Source organism: Chroicocephalus ridibundus, chromosome 2 (assembly GCF_963924245.1).
Source record: "Chroicocephalus ridibundus chromosome 2, bChrRid1.1, whole genome shotgun sequence".
Taxonomy (NCBI): domain Eukaryota; kingdom Metazoa; phylum Chordata; class Aves; order Charadriiformes; family Laridae; genus Chroicocephalus; species Chroicocephalus ridibundus.
In genome coordinates, this window is record NC_086285.1 from 25511535 (window position 1) to 25537108 (window position 25574).

Here is a 25574-nt window from a genome sequence, read left to right on the forward strand (position 1 = left end):
GAACTCATCCTAAGGTAGATAGATATTTATATGAAAACTGTGTCTGAAATTCAGCAAGATAACAAAACTAATAACAGCTTATAATAAACCAGTGACAGTTTTATTAGTAGATTGTGCTTGTAGTCCCAGTCATGGTATGCATGCATAAAAAACTAATAGAAAGAGTCCTGCATCATAGTGTTGTTTTCTGTACGTGCTGACATATTTTTGGTTTACATGGTTTCCTCCTCTTGAATACTGAAATGGACAGTGAAGGCAAGGTATAACTGGCGGCTACAGGATAGGAGTAGCATATTACAGTCTTTTTCCGTGAGAGTCTGGCTGTAATACGATGATGTCTCATTATTTTTAACCTCCATCTGTACTTGTGTCTGAAGAGCATTGGGAGCAATATACAATGCATAAATTTATATCTAAAACATAATAAAAGAGACACTCATTTCATATGTCAGCTATCTTCTGTATATCTGTTAGAATAATGCATTGTAGTGCTTTTCGGAGCATATTTGATCAGTCCCTCCAATACTTTGTTCCAGTTCAATAGGCAAAGAGGTTTCAGCAGGTTTGTGACTTGCCTTTTGCTTAGGGGACTACAGCCATAGTGAGAAGAACGTCTGAAGGTGCCCATGTGTTGTCACATGCTCTCTTTTTTCTGTATTTCTTCTTTAATAACATACTACACTTCCAAGTTGGAGCAGCAAGCAGAAATTTCACAAATAAAAAAAGTACTTGGTTAAAAGTTCAACCCACTCATGTGTTGGCCTGAATTTCAGCCTGAGGAGACAGATGCCGCTAATGTGATCCATGTAGTCCCTCCAGCAAAGCAGCCTACAGTTGAAGGGCTAGCAAATTCTTTCTTGCAAGGATGTGATGTGAGGCACTATGCAGTTCCTTACAGTTCCTTAATGCCAGACTGTCCTTTTTTTTTTTTTTTTCCTTTTTAACTTAATAAAAACTAGAATAAGGGCCATTTGTTAAATCCAGAAGAGACTGTCATGAGGTTGGAATTGTCTGTAAAGAAGGTAATTCAGCTACGTAGTAGTCCACCGGAATGATTTGATGCTTTTTCTGTTCTTCCTGTAGCTTGTGGATTCTTTTGAAATTTGTTAAGAAACTTCCTCCTCGAAATCTTTCAAAGCTGCACAGTGACCTATATATCTTTATTGCATTGTGTCTGCTAAGATCAGAGTGGAAGCTGACCGATTCTCTGCACTTGTAGGTGTGCAGCTTTAAAATCAATTATTTGGGATTACAAATAATGATCCCTCTGCAGAATATGTCCTGTGGTGAGAAGATGGGAAGTCTGCGGTCAGTGTGGTCTTACCTAGGATGTATAGTTTTCACTGGATTGAATTTTGTCATATTAGTGTTGCAGGAGAGCAAAGCTATTTGCTGGTGGTAAATTATTTCTGATGGGTGAACTGGAAAATAGCAAAGTGTAGATTTGGGGACCACATTTCTGACGGCTGAATTTCTGCGCATTTATTACTGGAGAACCAACAGAGTGCTGAATTCCTGTCTCTGGGCTAGAATTGTAAGTACTGTTTTGCAGACAGAAAGTCCTGCTGTGTGGGAAGTGGAAGAGAAGTGTAAGGGACATTGTGCTCTGAGGCCAAATTTTTAAAATTGCTATAAAAGATGTGAGATGGAAACATAAGTTGCTGGGAAGGGAAGCAGAACTTCTGCAGTTTGTACAGGCAGTAAGACACATTTGAGTATGTTTGTTCAAAAGACATGATGAGGGGAAAAAACCCATGAATGTTTTCTCACTAATGATGCCTTTCCAGGAGAGCTCAGAGACTGAACGCAACTGTTTATGAGAGGAAGTTGGCACTCTGTCAGAGAGCACGGTTGTGTCTGCAGAGTGTGACAAGCCGCAGAATTTTACAGATATGCTGTTTGGCTCTGAAGCACAGCAAATTACTTCCTTTCACAAATTTGTGTTACTGACTAGAATGTGCGTGCTTTGGTGTCTCAGAGATTAAACAGGGCAGCAAAGGTGCACGGTTACATTAACAGTATTAGATGGGTGCAAACTGCCATGACGTGCTGTCTTCAAGAGTAAAACTCTCCCAAGATAGACGTCCTCCTAGAGTGACAGTCAGAAAGGGTGAACAGTGCATGTGAGGAGTAGCATGGTAAATGGTGAGCACTGGTGCATGGTAGCCCCAGAGGACACCTCAACTACTATATACTGAGCAAAGCAGGCATTTTCATAGCTATATTGTTTTAGAAAAATGACGGGAATATCACAGCCTTTGCATATAGTAGGAAATCCGAGAGAGTATCATCAACAGTTGTACGTTAGGGTGAATATGAGCGGTATGAGGCTGAGTTCTGCTACTGCTGAGAAAAGCTTCCAGGTCACTGAAATATCAGACAATTTGGAAATCGTGGGTGATTCTTTTATCTAGGGACATAATGGACATTTGTGATTTTTCACAAAGTGAGAACAAGATGATAGTCAGGAATTGCAAGACTGAATTAATTGTGGTAGGATGATCTGAGGACCATAGTTAATGTTCAAGTTTAATGTACTTGCCATGTCTGAAAGTACCATCTTTGCTAGTGCTGCTAGTGAAAAGTTCTTCTTCTTGCATGCGGCCTGGGAGTTGATAGTAGTAGTTGCTTTTGTTGATTTTGACATACAGCTGTGAAATGTTACTTTATGGGCATGTTGGAATAGCCTTTTTCAGAACTCCCCAAGCCTTCTTGAGGTAAATTCAGGGCTGATCTAAAAGTCACAAGGCTTTGTTAATGGAGTGTCAGGCTTGAGCCGATGCTGTAAACCCTGCGGGGAGCAAAGCACCAATTTACTGATGCTGCTCAGGTTTTGGGTAAGAGTTGGCTGCAGTCCATCTGGCTTGCCTTGCTTGTGGAGTGAGCGTACTTTAGAACCCAGCTCATCTGGGAACAGCAAAAAGCTCCTTGACCAACACAAGCAATAAGGCAGCTTGCCAGGAGTTCATAATAGATGAGAGCATCCCCTTGTTGGAGGAGAAATCTGTGATGGTTATTCAAGCAAATACAATGTATTTTCTTTAGGTATGCAAATATGCTTATTAGCCCTTGATGGAGAAGTGCTGAGTGTTGGTACTTTTAGTGGCTCGGGTCATGAACTTCTGTACAAGTCACAGAAACAATCATCTCGGATGTCGTTAATTATTGAAGTATATCACCAATTCCTCTGCCCTGTTTTTTACTGCTAGAATTTGCTGTGCTGGAATGTGCAAACACATGTGACAGAACAAGCACCTGCCCATTCAAAAGCATATAATATTTTGTCCAGAGTGTTTTAAAAGTATTTTAGCATCATTTGCGGCTGTGCTTCATCAAAACTCTTTGGGGAAATGAATTAAAAATGCCGCCATCTGTTTATCTTAGATTGAATACCGAGGATAAAAAAAGAGTGCCAGCAGTTTTGAAGCAGCATTATATAATTTTGGTTTTAAAAATACATGCTAGGATACAGTGAGTACTAGTACGTTGCTTCCACTTCTGTGAGTTGTTGCGATGCTTTTTCAGCCATGTTTTAGTCTTTTTATCTTAAAATGAAGCAACTATGTGTGAAATCTGTGGGTGATAATCACCTGATGGAGATGGCATTTACTAGGAGAATTATTTTGTTCTAGAAGTGACACCAGGCACAGCAGCACCTGACTTCTTGCTGAGCTCCAGCAGCAGCTGCATTGGCAGCTTCAAAGGTGAAGTCAGGCTTCTCTCAGGCTGATGCTGATAGATTCCCTGGACTCTTTTTCATTGTCTTGGATGAGAATTTCCAGGTTTCGTCTTTGAATTAGTGGAGTTCATCCAAAGTTCTATCCCCTTCGAGCAAGAAGTTGCCCAAAAGAGGAGGTGGTTTTTTGTTCTGAAAGTGGATGTTTCTGTAAAAAAACACTCTGAGCATCATCGGTTCATATTTCATTTTGTTTTTAAAGTACCCTGTGGAGGAAGAAACAGCTTTCCTATTTCAGACAATTCTTTTTCTTCTTTTTTTTTTCCTCCCTTTCCCCCACCTTTTTTAAGCAACAAAGCAGTGTTTTCACAAAGACAGGCAATCTTACTGGTAAGAGACCTGATAGAAGAGCACAAGGGGTAATTTTCTTACTTTCACCAGTTATGCTTGGTTTCTCACAATATAAATTGATAGTGGAATTGCTTCTTATTTCTGCAGTGTAAAATTTGTGCAATTAAGATGATTTTGCTTTCTGTGCTATATTATTTACTGTATTTCACTAGGACTAATGGAGAAGACAGAAATCTCGCCCTGCAGGTGATGTTTTGTAGTTCTTGTATGGCAGATATTGAATATTGAGGCTGTAGAAGGGGAGAACTGGATATTAGAGAAGATAAATAAGAGTGGGGGAAGGGACTGAAGAGGAAAGATAGGGAAAGACAGTATTTGCAAAGGCCTCGGGGTAAGCTGCTTTCAATGTACTGTTTAAGCTTTAATGACCCATATAGAGATTTTAGCAACAAAGTCATGGCCAACTAGAGGAATTACAGGCCTCAGGTGATGATCTGAACAGCAAAAGCTGACATAGGTCATAAATACTGTTACAGTTCGACATAGGCTCTGCCAGGAGGCAGGTTTCATGTTCCCAGTCTCTCTGCACGTACGGTCATTTGACAAGGTTTTAGGGAAGAGCAGGTAAAAGCTCAGTTACTGCAGGTGAACTCTTCTTGGGGCTCCCTCAGGTTAAAAGTTCATGTTTCTCATAGAAGGTACCTTTCAGAACAGTTGTTCTGATTGTCTGTTGTTTGTATCCATACCTTTTTCAGTAGCAATTTTTCATTGTTATCTTTTAAAAAAAACCCAACATAGCCAACTCTCTCAGAGCTTTTACTCCAAGAAATTCTCCAGATTCTAAAATGAGGATCCTATGAAAATTGTGCACAACTCTTGCTTTGAGAAAACAACTTCTACTTAATTCGTGGAATGTGAAAAGTTGCTAGAGCTGTTTAAAACAAATAATTGTAATTGCAATAGCAGATTTACAGCTCAGTGGCAACATACCCAGAGCACAGGAAAGATTGCTCCGTGCTGACTCTGAAAGGCATGACTTGCAGAGTTCCAGCCAAAGCAAGCTCTTTTGAAACATTTCTTCTCATTTCTTCTGGCAGGTTGAAGGGTTGCCTCATTCCTGGTCATGGAGCTTGCTCGCATTTTTGCAATCCCGACATCAAGAAAGATATCTGTGATATACTCACTTTGAAGCTCCTATGTAGTATTTTCCCCTTTGCTATCTACATTCTGCCTAGTGTGAACTCCAGGGTTTTGCTGCTGAGGATGCTTGTAGAGGAACACCGATTCAGCCAGATGCCATGTTGCTATTGTGTTGCTTCCCAGAGTGACCAGCTTGTCAGATTGCTCTCTTAAAAACCAGTATGAGAGATACTATGTACTTACCCTGATTCAAAGCAAGGCTGACGTCTGGAGTTACCTGAGCCTGACGGAGCACCCTCAATAGGACATGAAGGGGTAATAGTGCTGTGGAAGCTCCCTAGTTTCCATTTTGCACAGTAGTGGTGTGGGACACGTTTGGTGCTCCATTATTTTCTTTGACAAAAGAAGGGTGATAGAAGAAAGCTTCATGTTATTCAGTACAGAAATCTGCCACTCATTTGCATGTCTTTGTGTCTGTTATTTACTTTGGTGTGGTGACTGATGGTCCTGCTCAGATGTAGGCATGAGATGACAAGGCAGCAACGACAGAATGACATTGGTAACAACACATGGCTTGTCAGCATATATTGCTAAAATATGCCACGTCTTGGGGAACATTAGATATGTAATACGGTCTGAACATTAAATATGTATTATGCTGTAAAAGAAATTTAGTGAAAGAGATCACCTGGAGGTTCACTAGGTAAGTCTTTATTTATCAGTAGTCTGAAAATATGAGCTAGTGCCACTTAAGAAAAATGGTCAGAAAATACCATGTATTTATTCTCATGAGCTAATACAAATGATTCCATCAAACCTGTGTTATATTTGAGAGAAAGGAGAATTATTGCTTAAAGCACTGTTCTTAGGATAGATGTTGCACATTGTTTAGAAAGCAGCTCTGTTGTGTTGGATAGGAAAGAGGATGTTTTGAAACAACACGCTTTTATCTGAGACAGAAAATTCTCTTTGAGTGTACAAGTGACCTGGTGTCTGGTTGCTGAAATGTGAGTGATTGACTCACTCACAGGAGGCAGCATAAGGAAAGCATCTCCAGCTGCACCTCATTTTTGCCTCAAAGTGAGGTTGAGTTTGACCAGCAAGGTGGAGAAAATAGCACTGAATGGTAAGGCATGACCTTGGAACACACTGTATGTGTTGAACTCATGGACACAGAAGATACTGAAGTACCAACTATTGGTTGTCACGTTATGAAACTCAGATGTCAAAGAAATCATCCAAGTCACTAAAAAAAAGCCAAACAATGTAAAATATTTGGATCCTTTTTAAGATAATGTGTATGTTTTACTTTTCAGCTTCTCTTTTGAAAGGACTGAAACATGCTAACATTGTGCTGCTTCATGACATCATTCACACCAAGGAGACCTTGACACTTGTGTTTGAATATGTGGTGAGTAAAGTAACTAATGTTTGGGATATGGTCCAGAATTTCATGGAAAAGCTCTCTTTACCATCACTGATTTATGGATCAGGCCAGAATAACCCTTTACTTACTTCAGGAGAGTGAAGGCTGTAAGAGATGATGCTTTGTAGTGGAGTGGGCTAAAAGTGGAAGGCTGGGCTAGACCATATTCAGAGATGGAGAAGTGGCTACTAGGGATCTTGAAGGACTTCATGCTGTTTAGTTGAGTTTTCAAAACTGGTTCCTTACTCTGCTTTCTAGTTATAGTTTGTTTATTAGAATTTTTTCTTTACTGATGTGATCAGGTGTCTTTAAAATAGGTGAGGATAATGTAGCTAAGAAGAAGAACAGGACTGAAACGCTTAACAGGTAGTTCCTTCATCAGAAGCATGTAAGTTTAAATGGCTTTTGTTGTGACTGGTTTGTGCATGGTGTCTTTTTATAAGCAATGTCAGTAAAAAAGAAGACTGTCGCACACAATTTAGAATTTTGTATTTTTTTTTGCTATGACTAGTGTTTTACCTACTAATTAAAACTTCAATTTACATAGTACACAGTGTAATGATCTAACTGTGTGCAGAGTGTTACTTTCTAAAGTCTTGGGCTTGGCCTCCTAATTAATCTTTTTAGTTTTTCTAAGACAAACATATGGCATTTGTGTAGAACTACTTCAGCATTTAGCTGTGGAATTATTCAAAGTACTATCATAATTAACCTCCCAGTTTTCACAGATGGGTCCAAGAACATGTAATTTAAAAGAAACAAATGAGTTTAGAGAAGGTTAGATTTTCAGTGTAATATCTGTTATTGTGTTGTAGTCAGTAAGACACTGCGTTTATAAAGTACAGTGATGACTAGTTTTATTCTTAGTACATCCCTACTTAAGACAGATGGAATTGTTTCCTGTGTTTCTTGGTAGCATGCCTTAATTTTTACATGATAGTGCACAGCGTCTTGTCTGGAGAAGCCATTCACCTTGTCTATTTACATAGAAATGCTACAGTGGAATAATGTAGGTATTCAGCATCAGGAGCCTGCGGGGTCGTTCTATTCAGTACGTATTTTTTACCTTAGGTATAGGAACATTACTGAAAATTGAATTCCTTTTCTTAAAATTGGTGATTCTGCTCCTGACTTATACACCATATTAGCATAGGAAAAGCCTTGATATTTAATTTTATGTAACAGTCAGTGTAGACTTATTTGCATAACTTTACATGAATTTTGCAGTCCCTTTTATCAGTGGCTGTATTTAGCTGTATTCATCAGAAGCAGTTGAGATATATAGAATATGTTTCTCTCTAAAATAGATGTTTTTGCCTATTACACTGATGTCAAATTTCTGGATTTTACCTTCACTAGTAATGTTTACAGACTCTGGCTCCCAGCCATGTGTTATATCATGTTGTTGTCTGTGATAAGCACGGACACAGACTGAGCTTCATGCAGTGGCTAGTTCTTCTGGATTCACTTAGCTGTTTGTTTTTCAGCGGGGTGCTGTTGGGATCAAGCCTGCTCATCGTTGCACCTTTTTATTTTCATGGTGTTTGGTAGCTATTGAAACTGTTTCAGGATCTCATTTAGCAATGGTTTCTAGCAACTGATCCAAGTAGTATTTTAGTATTTTGGCTGGTGGGCAGACAGAGTCTCTCAAGGTGGTGCTCAGAAAGAAAGGGAAGGATGCTTTGTCCTCTCCGGCCAGCGTAAGGACTGTATCATAATGACGCTGTAACTTGCTCCTCTGCCTTGAGATGACAGAATGGCTTAAAAAAAGTCTGTTTTCATTGTTAGGTAATGCAAAGTTATATAGGCTGATCAAATATGTTATCTGGTAATGCTTACTGCTTGACAATTTTCATGTGACCTGAACTGAATTCTTGTGGGTCTGCATGATACAGGCTTTAATTGCATGATTGCAGTGACCTTTTTTGTTCCATTTGTCAAAGAGCTCTCATTCAGCGCATAACGTGAATGTAGAGAGGCAAAAATTACAGTTGCCCATTTAAGTCTACAAATATTGGCTGGTCGACTATGCAATCTAGCTGTGTAATTGTTGTTACTGTTATCTGTAATGTCTGTTTTGTTTTTTGGTTTTTTTTGGCACCTGTACATGGTTTAGCTCAATAATACGAGTGATCTGTACTGAAATCAGTAGAAATATTAATGCAATTAAAATTACACAGTGGCATACATTATTGAATGACTGAGGTCTAACAAGCCTAAAAGGAGTTGAATTTAATTTACTTCATACAGTGAAATCATGGAAGTGATACTCTATTGCCATTAATCACTACTGGCCATTTCAAACATAGTAAAAACCATTTGAGTGAGATGTCATGATTAAATTAGTGATGAACAGTTAATGATCCAAGAGTTCTCAGAAAATGGAAACTTTGGGTCACTACATTGGTGATGATTCCATTGGGAAATATATACCGATGAAACGTCCGTGGTTATCAGAGGTGTTTTGGTTTCAGCGTTGACCCTGAAAGAGTATAATGAAATTTAATTTCACGTAGCACCTTTCATTGCTAAATGTGTTGCAGTAATAAGTTAAAAGCTGAAAGCAGAATAGCCTCTGAAAGGAAACGTGGCAGTGATTAAATTCTCTGGGTACCTCAAATTAGGATTTTTTTTTTTTTTTGTTATATGGAAGTCTGTCAGATGAAAACATGACAGAGCTTTTTAACTTTAACCTTGGTGGTCCCCAGAAGCAAGAAAAGTCAATCTTTAAAAATTCTATCTGACAGCTGAAGATCAGGAGAAGTTAATTCTCCATATAAACGTTTTGGTGAATGTGAAGCTGTACATTTCTGTGAAAGAGGGGGGGGCTTACTCCTTTTGAATGAAATAACATAGTTGAAAATGGTTTAGTATATACAGTACCTTGTTAGTAGGGCATAATTTCTTTGTATGTTTTGGTAACTCTTACATCAGTTATGATTATTGTTCGTCGTTCAAGTGTACCAAAAAGGGAGCTGAGAGCTCAGTTTTACCACTGGATGACTGAGAGCCATTGTTGTTACCTGAGGAGCTTTGAGGATGAGCTGCTTGGAATTGCCTCTCCAGAACCTGAAGTGCTGATAGTCTTTCATGTATGAATGGTAGAGAAAATGGTTTCCGTATAGTTAACTGGGATGTGCTAAACAAGACCTGAAAACAAAAATGTGAATTTTTGACATATTTTGCATATGGTATCTGAGACTGCAGTGACTTCGAAAAGAAAAAGGTCAGTTCAGCTTTACAGTCCAATGGAGGAGTATGACTGTTCACATACGTTTTCTTCCCCTCCTCTCCAGGCTCTGTTTAGGTATTAGTTTATGCGACCTTGTGGGTATGCCAGCTGTAGTGCAAGTGTCACTGATATAGCCAGCTTTGCCCATGGAAATGATGAATGTTACAGGTGAGATCTCAAGACATACTGATCTTTGAAGATGGGTTCACATCTGTTTGTTCTGAAGTGATTATTAGCTGCTATCATTTGTTTCTTCACTTTTTTATTTAAAAGGAAGATGACTGTATTTAGAAACACTTAATTGCTGAAAGGCAATCCTAACCAATACATGTTGCTACAGGCTTGGTAGAATGATAATGAGGTTTTTAGTATTATGCATAATTATGTGAGTATATTATTATCAATAAGTGAACCAGCAACTTGTCTATTCCTGGCATATAAAAGTGAGCTTGTAAAGCAATACTTTACATTATGCTTTCAATATTTATGAACTAGGTTTGAAACAAGAACAGTTACATTTATAATTGGAAGTATGAGTAATGAGTAATGTTATTTCTGCCTTAACAGTGAAAAAGCTCCAGACTAATCTAATAGTGTAATTTAAACCCAAGCATTTTCAATTACCTTGCCTATTTTAATCTTTGTATATGTTTTTCCATCTTAAAAATTACTTTCCTTTTAAGAAGAAAGTTTAATTCTCATCGCTTCATTACAGCAGCTAAAATAGGTTGTTATACAATGAGTTGGCTTAATAAAGTTCATTAGTTACATTTTCTTTCCATTTCCTGTGAATTTCTTATTTTGTGCTGATTAGAAATTGAGATACGTATGGTTCATCGGAATTTAGAGTTACAGAGCTGAAGTTTCAAAACCTGACATTTTGAGTTTGTTGTAGGACATCTTAGAAAAGTATTATGCAAGGAAATGGTCAACACTCATTACCTAAAAGGATCAAAAATTTTTGCATTGGAAATTCTGAAATTCTTACAACTTCTGATAATTTGGATCAAACACTATTTTTTTTCTGGTTTTATTTATTTTATTAGGGAACATGTGTTGAAACTAAAGGTAGGATGGCATTGCTTGTTTGTGAAAACAAACAAACAAAAGCCACGTTATTTTGGTGGATGAGAGAGCAGGGAAAATCAGTAGAGTCCCAGAGCTGCTTTTGACCTCTGATCACTAGGAGCGTTCAGCGGTGCTTAATACCTAGAGGAAATTAGGGAAACTGGGCACAAGAAGGAAGGAGGGGTCTTCTAATCCTTGACTGAGAGAGAAACTTAATTGGAGGCTGCATTATTTTGATATGAGAGCAAAATGATGGGGAATTTTCTTCCTGTTTGAGGTCAAGGTGCTTGCCCAGCCATGGTAAGCGAGGACTGAAAGGTAGTGAAGCTCTGCAACAAGTCAAATGTCTCCTGCCACTCTCTTGGCGGACACCCTTGCTTGCCGTGAATGTGCTTCGTCTACCCTGGGAAGGAGCAGAGCCATTGAGGGTTCCCAGCATGGGAGCAATTTAATTTAGTAGTTTCCATTTGCTTTGACCAGAGAAGGAGCCATTCCCCTGTTGGTTAAACCCCTGCCTCGTTAAACCCCAGGCTTGCCCCAAGTTACAATACTTAAGTTGCAGTCAAAAAGACGACAGAACAAGAGAAAGGAAATCCCTACTGTTGAGAAGAGGCAGTAAGGGAATACTGCTCTTGGGAAAGCCTTGTTTTTCAAGTTTTAATGAGCAGGTCAGAGGCAGGAGCTGCTGATGTCCTAGTATAGGCTGAAAATGCAAACAAAGTCAGCTTCGGGAGGCAGGGATTCAGAAGGGATTTCAGAAGGAAATTGCTTGGTGCTTTGCCGAGGGGTAAAGACTGTGCCAGACATGGGAATGAGCAGGAAAGAGGGAATGAAAAATTGTATTTTAAATTTAAATAAAAATACTCTTGCTAGAATAATAAGTTTACACAGGTTTAGCGGGAGGAGGAAAGATGTTAGTTTGCCTCATCATCCTTACTTTGCAGGATCTCACAAAGGTTGTGTAGACTTCATATAGAGGGTGCATACTGATGAATAGATGTGTTAATAAGATTCATCAAGAATTACAATCCAACAGATTGGGAGGCTGTGTGTATATGAATGTCTATTGTTTGTACAATTTACTAATGTTTTTTGTAACCTTACCAGATATTGGTTAGATTTGCAGTGTGCTTTGCACCATTTAATAATTAGCATCTATTATATCTTCTTCTTTTTATTAAGTATTAAAATGTGTATTCAGTGTGAGTATTGAAAAAACAAACCACAACAAAATCAAAGCATAAAAAACATCCAGAGTTGAGCTGACAGGTAGAACACCGGAAATCACGTGAGATATTCTACGAACAAATCTCAATTAGTTTTTTCCTGAATTACAGATAAAATTTCAAACGTCATTGTAGTCCATCAAAAACACAAACGTGTAGTAAGATGCATATGCCAGTGGTAACACTCTGTTCAGTACAGCTAAAAAGTAAAATTACAAAACCAGGACAACAGGTGAGGCCACCATCCGAAATGGTAAATTTGTAAACACAAGGAAAACATGAATCGACTGGAGCTCTGAGTGGGAAAAAAACCCATGGATGAGCAGACATCTAGAATGAAGGCTTCTGAGGAAAAGTCAAAGTAAGTAGGGCTGTTTAGAGTTGGGGAAAAAAAGGATCATATGGTTACAAACCTTTAAATATATCATAGAGAAAGGCAGTGACCTATTTCCATGTCAATAATGAAGAGGATAAAAAAGAAAAATCTGTAAGGCAGAGAAAGATTAAATTATAGGAGTGCCTCTTTAATGGTAATGATAATAAAGCACTGAAGAAGCTACGGTGGGGGGATGGTTTCCCTAATACTGGCAGTCTGTAAGAACAGTCTAAACAAATACTCAGCAGAATGACATGTCATTGATAGCAGATATAGGTAAGTTGATTATTTTTTTCTTTGTGAGATCCTTTCTATGGGTATCGTTCTGCCTTTTAATTTTTATCAGTTAAGTATGAAGAGTTGTAACCTTTTAGTGAAGTTAATACACTGTTACTTTCCTGTATCAGGAACTGAAGAAAAAGTATGTCAGTTTATTTTACTAATTCAAACAACAACAAAAAAATCCTTCCAGTTTTAATATTTTATTTTTTTTAGTAATTGATTGTATCTGCAACATTACAGACAGATGTAATTTAGTAATTGATTGATTATATCTGCATTATAGCTTTCTGGACAGCTCTGCCATCAGTAATATGTTGGTGGCATCCCACACATTCCTTATCTTTTAATTTCAGTAACAAACTGTGTTGTCCAAGTCCCTCTGAGGTGAAGCCTGACAGTATCTCAACTTGCACTAGAGACTGTCCAATCTAATTAAACTTTCTTCTCAGGCTCTTTAGTAATGTGGGCTGTAACTGCTATTTAATTCCTCTTAAAATGAGAAGCTCCAATTTATTCAGTGCAGATTGAAAAAACAAACAAACAAACAAAACACCAACCCAAAAACTGTCTGCTTGGAAAGTGATGAATGCGGTAATTCTAAATCTTAAAAATAGATTTTTTTCATTCCTGAACTAGCAGTATGCAGCTTCATTCTAATTTAATAATATTGATAAAAAAATACATCCATGAAATCCTTAGAAACGTGGGGAAAGCAATTCTGGCAAAATAATAATAAAAAAATCCTAGAGTCAGAATAAAGAGATCAGTAATGCAGATAATTTTATAATATGTTCATAGTTTTATGATGTAAAAAATAGTTAAGAAATGGTGAATAAGAGGAGTCAAGAATCCAGCTTAAGTAATAAATAGAGACAAGACTTGAAAGTTAAAAAGACCTATTCATTTTTTCTTGTTTTACTACTTAAAGAAGGTGCAATCCATGGAAGCATCTTTTTTCCGTTGTGTGCCTTGCAATCTGAACTGGAATTTTCCCTATAAAATTTTTATTAATCTTACGCTCATGCATGGACAGTTGGGATTAGGAGGCATGGCAGAAAACAGTCACTCAGGCAGTGTAAAGAGAGGTCTACCAGAGAATGCCGAAGCTTTTAGAGACAGTGTTTGCATTGCCTTTTTTCTGCCCTGAAGATGGCATTTTTCTGTAGCCCAGCACACCACCATAGCAAAGGCTCCTGTGCCAGCTCAGCTTGTGTAGATCTGTCTCCGCCATCCCTGGCCAGTACTGTGCCATATTAGCATGGATGCTCAGTGTAGTGCGGCTGTATGTGGATTTTCAGCCTCCCTGCCATGTATATATTCTGCTTATGTGTTGCTGGGGGGAGTTCTCTCACCACGAGCTTAGGGATATCTGCCATGCTCTAACAAAAAACTTTTTGTGTCTTGGAATTATTTTTTGGGGGGTATATGTGAATATAATGGTCAGTGCTGTGGAAACTTAATGACTTAGCAAATTAAAGGGAAAGTGCACGTGCACATCTGTGTGGGCACATGTATTACAACTTGCTCAGCTTACAAAAATTATCTGAACCCTGTTGACTTTGGGGACTGTAAGTCCATCACAATTTACACAAGCTGGTGATGTGCTGCTAGGTTGTGATCATACTAAACAGGAACTCCTACTGATTTTTGGGATGTCATTCTTTTGTTAAAAGAATCTCACTAAATTAAGTGTTTACTGTCTCTTTAATCTGATTTACCAAGAAAACAAGGCTGATAAAATTACTAAAGTGGCCAGAGAATAAGGAACAGGATAAACTGGCATGTCTAGAAAACTGTTTTTTGTTAAAGATCTTTTAGTTCATTCAGCAATTTTTCTGCAGCAGCGCGTATCCTACTCGTCAGAGTCACGGACCAGATTGTTCTCTGTGCAATGAACAGAGGCTTTGTATCAATAAATAAATACATATTTTCTAATAGCAACCAAAAATCTCCCTGGGATTTTCAGGTAGGTTTGTATATTTATTAGTTACTCCCCCACCGCCCAGCCTCCCTTCCTATATAGTATTGTTCATGTGTTTTGAAGTATATTTATCTTTGTTGACAGTGTGAGAGAAATCCAAGGCACTAGAAACATCTGTTAGCAAAATTGTTTTCATTAAAGGTGTCTTGTGGGGTGTTTTTTTTCTTTGCTGAATCCCTAATATATATCTTTCCCCTGCTGCTCAGCCCAGCTGGTGCTGTTGCCTTCTGCTGTTTTTCTGGAAGTTGCTTAGGTATCACCCAGAGATAGCTTGTAGGGTGTTTTTTGTTAGCATGGCTAACACCGTGTTGGCTCGTAGGGGAAAAAGATTGAATTATAGACAGCCATAGAAATACTTGAAAATGAGAGTCTGTGACACTTTTGAAAATACCAGCAATATGAAATTAGTTTAAACCGTGGTGCAGTAATCTGCAGAGCACTTAGGTTAGAAGATACATGCCATTTAAATAGAATTAACTTTTCTTTGTTCTCCTGTCACTTCAAATATTCCTACTGCCTGTGCTTTTATTGGTAAATTATATTATCAGTTTGAGAATTTGTTGGTGACAAAGGGGAAAGTATTTTAGTCAGTAAAACTGCTAGGGCATAAATAATGTGTGCTCTCCTTTGAACAGAGAAGAATGGCTCACAACAGCCTCGCTGCCTCAGTGGAGCAGCACAATCTGTCTGCTGCATGATGGCATCGCCGGCAGCCAAATACTCCCGTTTTTGTTTTAATGGGAGGGTTCTTTCACATTGCTGGTTTTACATGATGGGAATGCGGTTGGAAATGCTTCCTATTCCATTCACAAGCCCCAGGCTCTCCGTGCATTTCGGCTTCAAAAATGACAGCTGAAACCAATTAAGCAGAATTATGGGACAGCTAAGTCACATGGAGATTTATCATGACTGAGGAAGAGGAGGGAAAGAGAATGTGTTGCATGGGAAGTAGAAGTGACTAATTTAATTCGAAGAGAATGACAGTCACATTATTATTACGGAAAAGGGCTGGTAAAGTAGAGCTCATTTCATGTCACCGGCCGTGCCTTTGAAAGGAGACATCCTGCCCTTTGTCTGAACACGTTTGTGTTTGGTAGCAGAGTCTCCGATTTCTGAGCAAGATAGTTGAGCAAAATAGTCGACGTTAAAGCAAAGCATGGATTGTATCTGAGGACATTCGTAGCTTGTGGTTTACTCATCTATTCATAATTAGAATTCTTTCTTCAAGGGGAGAGGGAGGAGTCTGAACCATCAAGGTCTGTCTCATTTTTTTTTCTGTTTGCATACTCTCTCTTTTCCAGAAGTAGGATGCAATGTATATAAACCTTGCTTCAGCTGTATAAATATCAGCCTGCATTCTTTTCCCTTCAGCAGATGCTTATGCACAGTATGCTCACAAACATAAACACACATGTGTCTACTAACATAAACCAGAGTCTTGCTGAATAGAAATGACCTTCATACACTTATACACTGCCACAAGTTTAAAGCAAACCCCCAATTGATTTCTTCATGCGAGCCTGGAGACAATACTTCATAAGGTAAATGAAACCTTTTGTGGTATTGTCATGGTAGTTGATGGTGTTGGGGAGAAGTGAGTGAAAAACATTACAGACATTACAAAGAGAGTCTGAGCAAGTGTGCAGCGTGCATTTTCCCTTTTTTTTTTTTTTTTGTACTGTGTTTTTCTTGTGTCTTGACCCAAGCTTAATCTTTGTACAACTTTGTTGATTTTTATTCAGGCTCTGAGCAGTTATATTGGAAAAGTAACTTAATGTCTCCATCATTTTCATGTACCTGTAGGAGTTGTGATACTTGTCTCCATCATAGGGAGGAAAATACTCAAAATTCCTTGAAGTTTGGGTCAAAGCTGGGCATTCTCTGATGTGCTTCTACATACAGTTTGGAAACAGGAGAATAATGAAACCAGTGTAGCTGAGCATGGATTTTTTTCTTCCCTGTCCTAGGAGGCATTGTGCAGTCTCTGGTCTAACCAGAACTTGTGCCATCTACCCCAGGAAGGGTCAGGGGTTTCCTAGTGGAGATCTGGTTACTTGAGATGTGCACTGAGGAAAGGGTTTGTGTTTTAACTCACTGCGAGAAGGTAGCACAGAGGCTTGATGGAGGCTTCTCAAGGAGGTGGAGTTGTGTGTGCCAGAACCCTGAAGTCAAATCACAGTGCTGGAGCAATGATATTCTGGCATGATTTAGTAAACTACAACCATATGAAGAAATAAGAAACCAAAGTCTGCCTCAGGTATCCTATACTTATTTTTAATTTCAGCCAAAATGGCCAAGATATCTTACACCTGTAGCTGGAGGGCCCTTGTAAATATACAACGCTTGGAATTTGGAGAATGGGTCGCCTTTTTGGTGTTGGTGGTGTTGAGCTATCATTTTGCAAATTGCCCCAAATTTGGTCAAGTGGTAAGTTTCAGAAAAATTGTCATTTGTACTTAAGAACTATGCCTTTGAAGATTCCCCTTCTCCTCTAAAAACTTCTCTTTAGTCTTTCACAACTTCAAATACAGTAGATTGCATCCCAGAAGCAAGTGAAATTGCTTCTGGGGGAGGCAGTAGTGGGAGGGAAGATCAAATTGTTCACTTAAAGCATAGGAGATTTTGCACAAAACGTTGTTGTGTTAGTGAGGTGGCAAAGTCAAGTTCTTAAAATTGGAGGATGGGAAGATAAAAATGGCCTATGCCATCTCCTTTCGCCAGCCTTGCGGAGGAGCCTGTTGCGCAGCTCTGCAGAGGACTGTGAGGTGAAGGCAGGTGGTAATTGTTGAACTTTTCTCATTTTTTGTGGATGTTGGAACCGTGGTGTCTTCTAGGGTTCCTGCCTCATTCAAAGTATCGTTTCAATTAAGGCGGGTAACACTGCTGCAGAGAACTGGGTTCCATCCTTTCTACATTGGGAATCGTCATCATCACCACAATTTTATGATGTTATGGCAAATTGCTGTCATCGCAGTTCAGATATGACTGACTAGTGCTATTCAACATGAGATTCTCAGTCTCCTTTGCAAAAGCGTTACACACTCACAGCTGTAACTGAAGTCAGTGAAAACACAGAAGGTGAAATAGTGCCAAGTACTCTGAAAAGGCAAAACCAAAGTGCTTTAAACCGAGTTCCCAAAATATTTAAGAATTTTTTCTCTTTGCTTCAATTCCCTACCTTATAAAAGGGAATAATGCCACATCTCCCCTCAATTGCTATGAAATTGTTTTATGTTTGTGAAGCATGTGAATAGCGTAGCAATAAGCAGGGCAGGAAAGCCTGTGAGATTAATATTTCTGCCTTCAAAGTAGTAAATAAGCCAGAGACTGCAAGCTGCGTGAGAATGGGGAAAAAATACAACCACAAAACCAGCACAGCTGTTCAGTAATCAAGTCCCTCCTATTCTGTTCAGTGAGTGTGTCTAATCCTGTGAGGGGAAAAAAGTATGTGATCACATTACGCATTTAAAAAGTTATCATAATGTATATTTATTGGGCAAACAGATAAAAGGTTGGATAAACCCTGTTAATTCTGGGCTTTCCTAGCTTTTGAGTTCTTCACTATGGAAACCTGATTTATCTCTATTTAATGTTTTTGTGCAGCTGTTATAAACAGAAGAGTGCTAATAGATTATTTGTACATATAGGTGTGGGTAAATTGGTGGAGTCTTCAAGAGCAGGAATGAATGGGATTTTGAACTTAAGCTAAAATATCCTATGTTCTGTCAGCATGGGATTACTTGTGGTGATTTATGTGTGTCGGGGACTAACAGCATGGCTGATAGAGTTGTTAAAAACTAGATCGAAGCAGAATTGGTCTAGCCAGGTCCACCTGGGATCAGGATGTGTGTGACGGATACTTGCAATTAGTTGGAAGTCTCTGCGCTGCGTTCCCAATGTATCCCACTTCCCTCTGAGGTGTCCTCCCTCCTGAGACAGTGGAGAAAGGATTGTAAAAGATGTGTTGGTCAGTTTGCTTCTTGTCTTCCTACCTTGTTTCAGCATAGTTTTATGTTATTGCCAATATGTAATTGTATCTTGAATTTTTTGTAGGGTATATATTTTATCAGATCAAGGTGGTAACCACAGCAGAGACCCTAGTGTCAGAGCATAGCATGCTGTATCTGCAGCCACTGTTCCAGAAAGTGCGTTGCCTTCTACTTTGAAATACAGCATACTCTGTTCATTGATATGGTACCAATTTCATGGAATACTGTTAGAAAACTACTTTCATCCAGTTTGCCCTCTGTTTTCTTTTTAATGCTTTCCTGAAACTTGCATTCATGTTGTCTTCTTCAATGTCAGTTGAGCACAAAAGAACTGGAGCGGACACTTGCCCGCCAAAAGGGAAAACAGGTTTAGAAATAGCTGTCCCTGCAGTGCTGTCAGCTTTCCTGGCTATGCTAATATTTAATTCAATGTGCATTGAGTCCCTGTCTTGGGAAAAGAAGAGCAACTGGTAACTGCCTTTGCTTTACTGCTACCTTCCTTTTTTTTCTTTTTTTTTTTTTTTTTTTTAAGTGAGGAACAATGTACTCTGACTTAATAAGATGCTTTCCCAGTTGGTACTGTAATTGCTGAAGGAGAAGATGCTTTTAGGAGAAGGACTCTAACTTAGTTTTATGAGGGCAAATTCTCAAAAGATTTGAACAAAAAAGACTTTCCTTTTCCATTTACTGTCTGAATGGAGATTTGGTAGAGGTTTTGCTGTGTCTGTACCATGTGTATGGGGAAAAAATAGATGCCAAAAGTCTGCTGCACGGTTGGCTGTGTAAAGCTTCCAGGATTCTGTAGAAATTGCTTACAATGAATTTTAGGTAGATGTGAGCAATCAGTTTTTGAAGGAAATAACTACTGATGCAGAAGGTTATACCAGGTTACCAGTCATCCTGGTCTTTGGGGCAGGAGGAAGAGGCAAATGATGCATAAAACAAACAGGATCATTGTTGATGTTCGTGTATGGAGGAAATGCATCCAAATAATAACTGAAATATACGTAGAAGAAAATGGAGTTATCCTCGCAATTCATTACAAGTATATTGGAAACAAAAAGATGATTTATTGGTTTTCCTAGTGATGTGACTCTGAAGAGGATGTTCTTAGAAAGTTTTTGGTGAATAGAAAGGTGCAGCTAGTGGGCAGCTGGGGTGCTGGGGCTTCAGGGATATGCAACCTTTAGAGTGTGCATTGGGTTTGTCTTCCTCTGGTGTGGTTTCTGTTGGCTGACTAGTTGCAAATCATAGAAGGTGAAGAATACAGTAAGTTTCCCACCTACCAGGTTATCTGTCACCCACAAAGGCTGGAAGACTGAAACGTGGGGAAATGATAATCTCCTCCTTAAGCCAGCCCACGCGAGGGAGTGTGCTGTGCTTGTTGGCCGTGCTCGGGGGCGTCTGAGGTGCCATGATGGGGATGGGACAGAGTTGCCCTGTTCACCCTGTCAGGCTTTCTAAAGCGAAATTTCAGGCCTTTCATTAAACTTCTCCCAAGCGCTGCAGGTGCTATCACTATTCAAAGATTTTTATCAAAGTTAGAGAAGGGAACATGTTATTCCATCAGGCTGCCGTTTCTGTGCAGTAAGAAATAACCTATTAGAACAGGGGGAATCCCCCAAATTTCTTATTTGACACTAGTCACAAAGACTGACATCACCTACAGTAGTAGTGTTTCCGCTGATGTTTTGCCAGAGACAATCTATTGTGCCGGGTTTAGTCCCCCAAAACTGTCATTTTTTTCAAACAAATATTTGACAAGGGTAGCAGATGACTTTGTTCAAGTATATTTCCTTGGTGTTGATACAGTAAAACAAGGCAAAACTGGGCAATGCGATGATGCATACTGAAGGATGACTGGTCCGTTTTTGGCATGACTTATTGATACAGTCCCAGAAAACTAAGTGGGAGAATAGAAGAGGAATATGAACCTGAAGTGGTTACAGATTTTACAGAAACTAGGAATAAGCCCTTAAGCTAAACATAGACTTGATGAAAAATGTACTTTACTGACCGTAACTATTCACTGGTAGAGGTGTATTTTTTTCATTTTCTTTGTAAATGCATTCACTGATGTGTTAACTATTAATTGAAATATTGCTTGCTGTAGCCTGTGTTTTGGAAGAAGCTCTGTTGTGTTGTATTTAGTGTGCTTTGCCTGTTTGAGCGTGCCCTCTGTCCTTGTGATACTCACGCTGTTCATTTTGGAACTCAAGTGATTTCCTGCAGTCATGGCTTCTCTTGAAGCTGGGTAAGAATTCCTGAAAAAAGCTGGGCTAGTGCACAACCTAATCAACCAGTGCATCTTACGTCATTGCGCTGTTAATGCTACATGCAGAATGTATTTTCATAGTGTATGATTTCAGAAGAAAAAGTTATCCAGAACAGTTATCACTGGTGCAGATTTTGTGTCTTAGATGTGAACTTTCCTATGTATCCATGTAAGTCTGCAAAAGAGCACTAAAGAATGGCTCCTGGCCTTGGAAATGCTGCACAGAGAAACCATTCTGCTACGTCAAAGGCAGCTTTTGTCCAAAACTCTCACCTTGAAACCTGCCTATATTTAGTTGGCCTGTACGTGAGGCAGGTGTTGCCAAGTAGCTTTTCAAGGAATGCTAGATGATTTTTGCCAGATGTGTTCAGAAACCAGATGTGTAAGGCAGAGTCAGTCTCCAAGTTTTTGGTGGTTAACCTAGTGCATATTTTTGCTTTATTTATTCTGAACATAATTCCAGAAGCTGAGTTGTGCAAGCAAATCAGAGAAGCAACACGCCATGAAAGCGTTCTGCTGACTGGTAGGAAAGTGAAGAAGTGCAAGAGAAAAATTCAGAGAAAATACTGTTTCCATAGTAAAAGCAATAAATAATTATTAATTAAAAATAACAGTAATGTATACATTGCAAGCCTGCATATTTTCTGAAGAGATGTTATCATATATTTGCAGGGAATATGGGCAACTATGAAGTTAAAATGTAAAGTTTTCAGTCTTCATTGGTTTTGTAAAGTATCTGTAATTAATAGCTGCATATGTGCATAATATATTCTTCTTTTTGTGCTGGAAGTATCATTCAGTACTCTAATTTGCAATACCTTTCAGATGTATTTTCTAAACCATTGACCCATCTTAATCTAGAATCGCCATAAAATTATATTTAAAAGGTGATGTTTTGATGGGAATAATGAGAGTAGCATTTGAGGTTCTCCCTTTAGGATCTTCCTCTTCCCTCCAGATATTACCTGTATGGTGTTGGTGATATTGTCCTTACAAGGTATAAAATGATATTAAAATTCAAATAATTAATTTACTGTACACAGGGTGTTAGGAAAAATTTACGTTTGGTGAACATTCATATCAGTCAAGTTACCAAGGTTGTTAAATAAAATAGAGTGTAAAGGTACAAGTATGTGTGTACACATGTGAAAAATCTCCTTATTTTCCATTTGTTCTGTCCACTCCTAAGTAGAAGGATATTTATTGCTGCAGTCATACAGATATTAATACACTTTTTTCCATCTGACTTTCTTTTAGCACACTGATTTATGTCAGTACATGGACAAACACCCTGGAGGGCTTCATCCAGAAAATGTGAAGGTAAGAGTCAAAAAGAGCACACGTTCAAAGCAAACACAGTAACAGTAACTTTGCGCAAAATGTCATGTCATTTGTTTCATAGAAACTGATTATTAGCTAAAGGGAAACTGATTGGCATATGAACAATATTTTAAAATATTTTTTCTTAAAAATAATTAAAAATGCAATTATTTGGACATTCCCACAAAAGAAATTGTGAAGTCTATAAAATTGATTCAGAGCCAGAATATATGAGTAAATACTGTTACAGTGTTGGTAACCCCCTCCCCTCCAGTCAAGCATTTGCTCTTAAGACAAGACAATACTGCCCTAAAACCCCTGAGTAAACACGCTTTAGGCTGTCAGTACTAGATCTTCAGTGAGGTAAGTCTTTGTAGGTTCACTGAGTTTGGGGGAACTGTAATGAGTTATATTAGCTGAAGGTACCGCTTTTTATATGAGCACATAAAATCTTCCCTAAACTTTTTGCTTACTTTGACGAAGCATTTTCATAGCTGATCTCACTTTTGAAAAAAGTTTTTCCTGCTAAGGTAGATACTGAGAATCATCACGCAGGAAGGAGGGAGTTTAATAGCAGGATTTAATGGAAAAATAGATCGGTCGAGACTTGATCCAGTTACTTTCTGGGAAGTCAGCCAAATTATTTTAGCATCAAATGGAAGCCAGTTAGACATGCTGAGTGTGTCATGTGTGTATAGATCACCCAGATGATATTTGTTACACTTGTCTTGCACTTTGACATCAGTCCCATTGTTGTTCCACTTTGGAAGTGTTTAAGTCTTCACTTCTCATGCTAAGAGCTTTATTCCACTATTTAGTTGCTTGAAATTGAGAAGTTCATGGAAAAAATAAATCTCTCTTTCCTGGAAAACTCAGAAGTTTTTTTTTTGTTTAAGTTTTGTTTGGTTTAAGAAAAGAAAATATTTTAAAAAGAGGAAAGAATTTTTTTTTCCATTAGCCGATCATTTGTACATCAACTAGTTGTATAATGTAGATTGATTAATTTTCTGTGTTCTTTCACGGAAAAGTGTCACCTACAGCATATGAAGTTGGATGAATGGCTGCGATAAAAAAAAAAAATCACAAAAATTCTTCCTTATATTTGGCCAAACTAAAAAAAAAAAATAAATTCTTTTTGAAAACACATGATGTTTATACTGCAAGATAGCATCCTTGTAATGTAAGACTGTCACTCAGACATTTTGCTAGTGTGGACAGGGAAGGCCCATGGGTCTCCTCCCAGGGCCAGCTTCACAGTTCCTCTGTGAGTGCAGCACTTTGAAATGGCTGAAGATGGGTGAGGTGGGACCTGCTCTTCAAACAGTAAAACTTTTGAGCTTTCTTCACTGCTTAGTTTCCTAAACAGAGTTTCATGTGCTCAATGTGCTTGTTAAAACGATAGTTTTATGTTTCATTTCCCTGTGTGGATACTTTTACATTCGGCTCTCTGAGGTCTGGGATAAGCTAAGACTGGCTTGGAAAGTTCTTCATGCTGCTTCAGATTTGTAAGACCTCTTCCAAGGCTGCAGTGCTGTATAACTGGAGATCTAATGCACAGTAGTCATTGTAGCTGTAATTGTTCCCCGCTGAGAAGACATCACACTTCACGTAACTGTATTTTTTCTTGATTGTATGAGGGCCCAGTGAGCTTGTCTTTGAGGAGGATAGGTATACATGGATAATTGGGCTTGCTAATGTGTCACTCCTCTAAAACCTCAGATATGTGTCTTTTAAAATGGGAGATGCAGAGGGAACTGCAGCAGCAGCATTTCCCTTTCAAATTTTGCTGCATGTATTCCTGTGGCCACCTTTACCACCTAACAACAGTGTTCAGCAACACTTTTGAAGCTTACGGACACATTAGAAATATTCCTTTGAGTAGCCAAGTGTAGAGTCCTGATATGCTGCGAGTTGAAGCTTTTTAAAGTCCAGATGGATTATTAATAAAAAGGAAACTGGGAAAAAAAGAGAAAAAACATTGAGAAGTTGGAGCAGATGAAACCACCCTTCTACGATGAGCAATCCCATTGGATTGAGGCTTTGAGCAGCCTGGTCTAGTGGGAGGTGTCCCTGCCCGTGGCAGGGGGGATGGAACTGATGATCTTTAAGGTCCCTTCCAACCCGAACCATTCCGTGATTCTATGATTCTATAATTAAAATTCTTTTTCTTTCTGTTAAATAATATTAATGAAAATTGATTATATGTATTTGATAGACTCTCTTGCCAGGCCAGCAGCAAAGGCTAGCCTTAATTCTTGCAGTAATTATTCAAACCTATCATGATGATTTGAGCTCCTGCCACTTAAAAAGTGAATCAGCCTGCCTGGGGTTTTCAGTAAAATACCTGCTCTCAAAGCTGAGTGAGAAATACCTGCTTAGCCCAACAGAGTGATTTCTTCAGCTGGGAGGACAGGAGTTGCAGAGGGAAGGGAACCCAGTCATATACGCTAACAACTCCCAGACCTTCACCAGCATGCAAAACTGAAAGCTTGCACTCCTCTCTTCTTACAGAGGAGGTACGATGGTTACTACGTATTATCTTAATGCTTTGTTGCACTGTACTCAGTTTGTCGATTTATGTAATTTGGGTTCTGAGACTTTGCCAGCTATTTTAGTTTTAGCTTCTGGACAGAGTTATCTATCTGGAGCTACAGCTGATTTTTAAGGGTTGAGCTGAGCCATGTTAATTAGCCTTCTCTCCCTGCCAGCCCCTTCTTGCTAGCGTCCTTCAGGAATTTCACTTTTAGGAAGACTTTTAGACAGTGTTTGTTCAGAATCACTGGTTATGTGATCCCTAAATACATTTTAAAAAAACTTCCGGTTGAGCAATTACATTCCAGTAGCAATAAATTAGTCTCGGCTCTCTGGGGCTGACCTGTGGGATTAAGCCATTGATGCTCTCCCAGTATGACGAAAGACCCCCTGTCTTTTAATTTTGTTGCCTACTGATGGATATTCCTTTCTGGCTTGTTGCCAGTTATAAATACAAAACCACATAATCACACATCTTTCTTTTTCCAAGGAATATTCTGCAGTAGCTCCTCTAAAACAGTACTTTATAGGAATGCAGAAGCAAAGCCATTATTTACTTATGTTTTCGTTTTATAGGACATCTTCAGCTTAATTATATTTCTGCATTTTCTCCGTATTTACAAGCTAAAGACAATGTGTGTTCCCTCAGGCTTACTTTTACATGGAGAATCGTAAATAGAATAAAATCCAAATTACTTTG

The 25574-nt window shown here is 38.7% G+C and overlaps 1 protein-coding gene across 3 annotated transcripts in view; it reads left to right on the forward strand.

Moving 5' to 3' along the window:
* The window catches only part of CDK14 (cyclin dependent kinase 14), a 329408-nt gene that overhangs the window by 130834 nt on the left and 173000 nt on the right, over positions 1-25574 (forward strand). For all 3 annotated transcript variants that reach the window (XM_063324807.1, XM_063324809.1, XM_063324808.1), the window contains 2 exons: positions 6484-6578; positions 22280-22342. In XM_063324807.1, coding sequence (XP_063180877.1) covers positions 6484-6578; positions 22280-22342 — 158 coding nt within the window. The remainder of the gene's footprint in view (positions 1-6483; positions 6579-22279; positions 22343-25574) is intronic.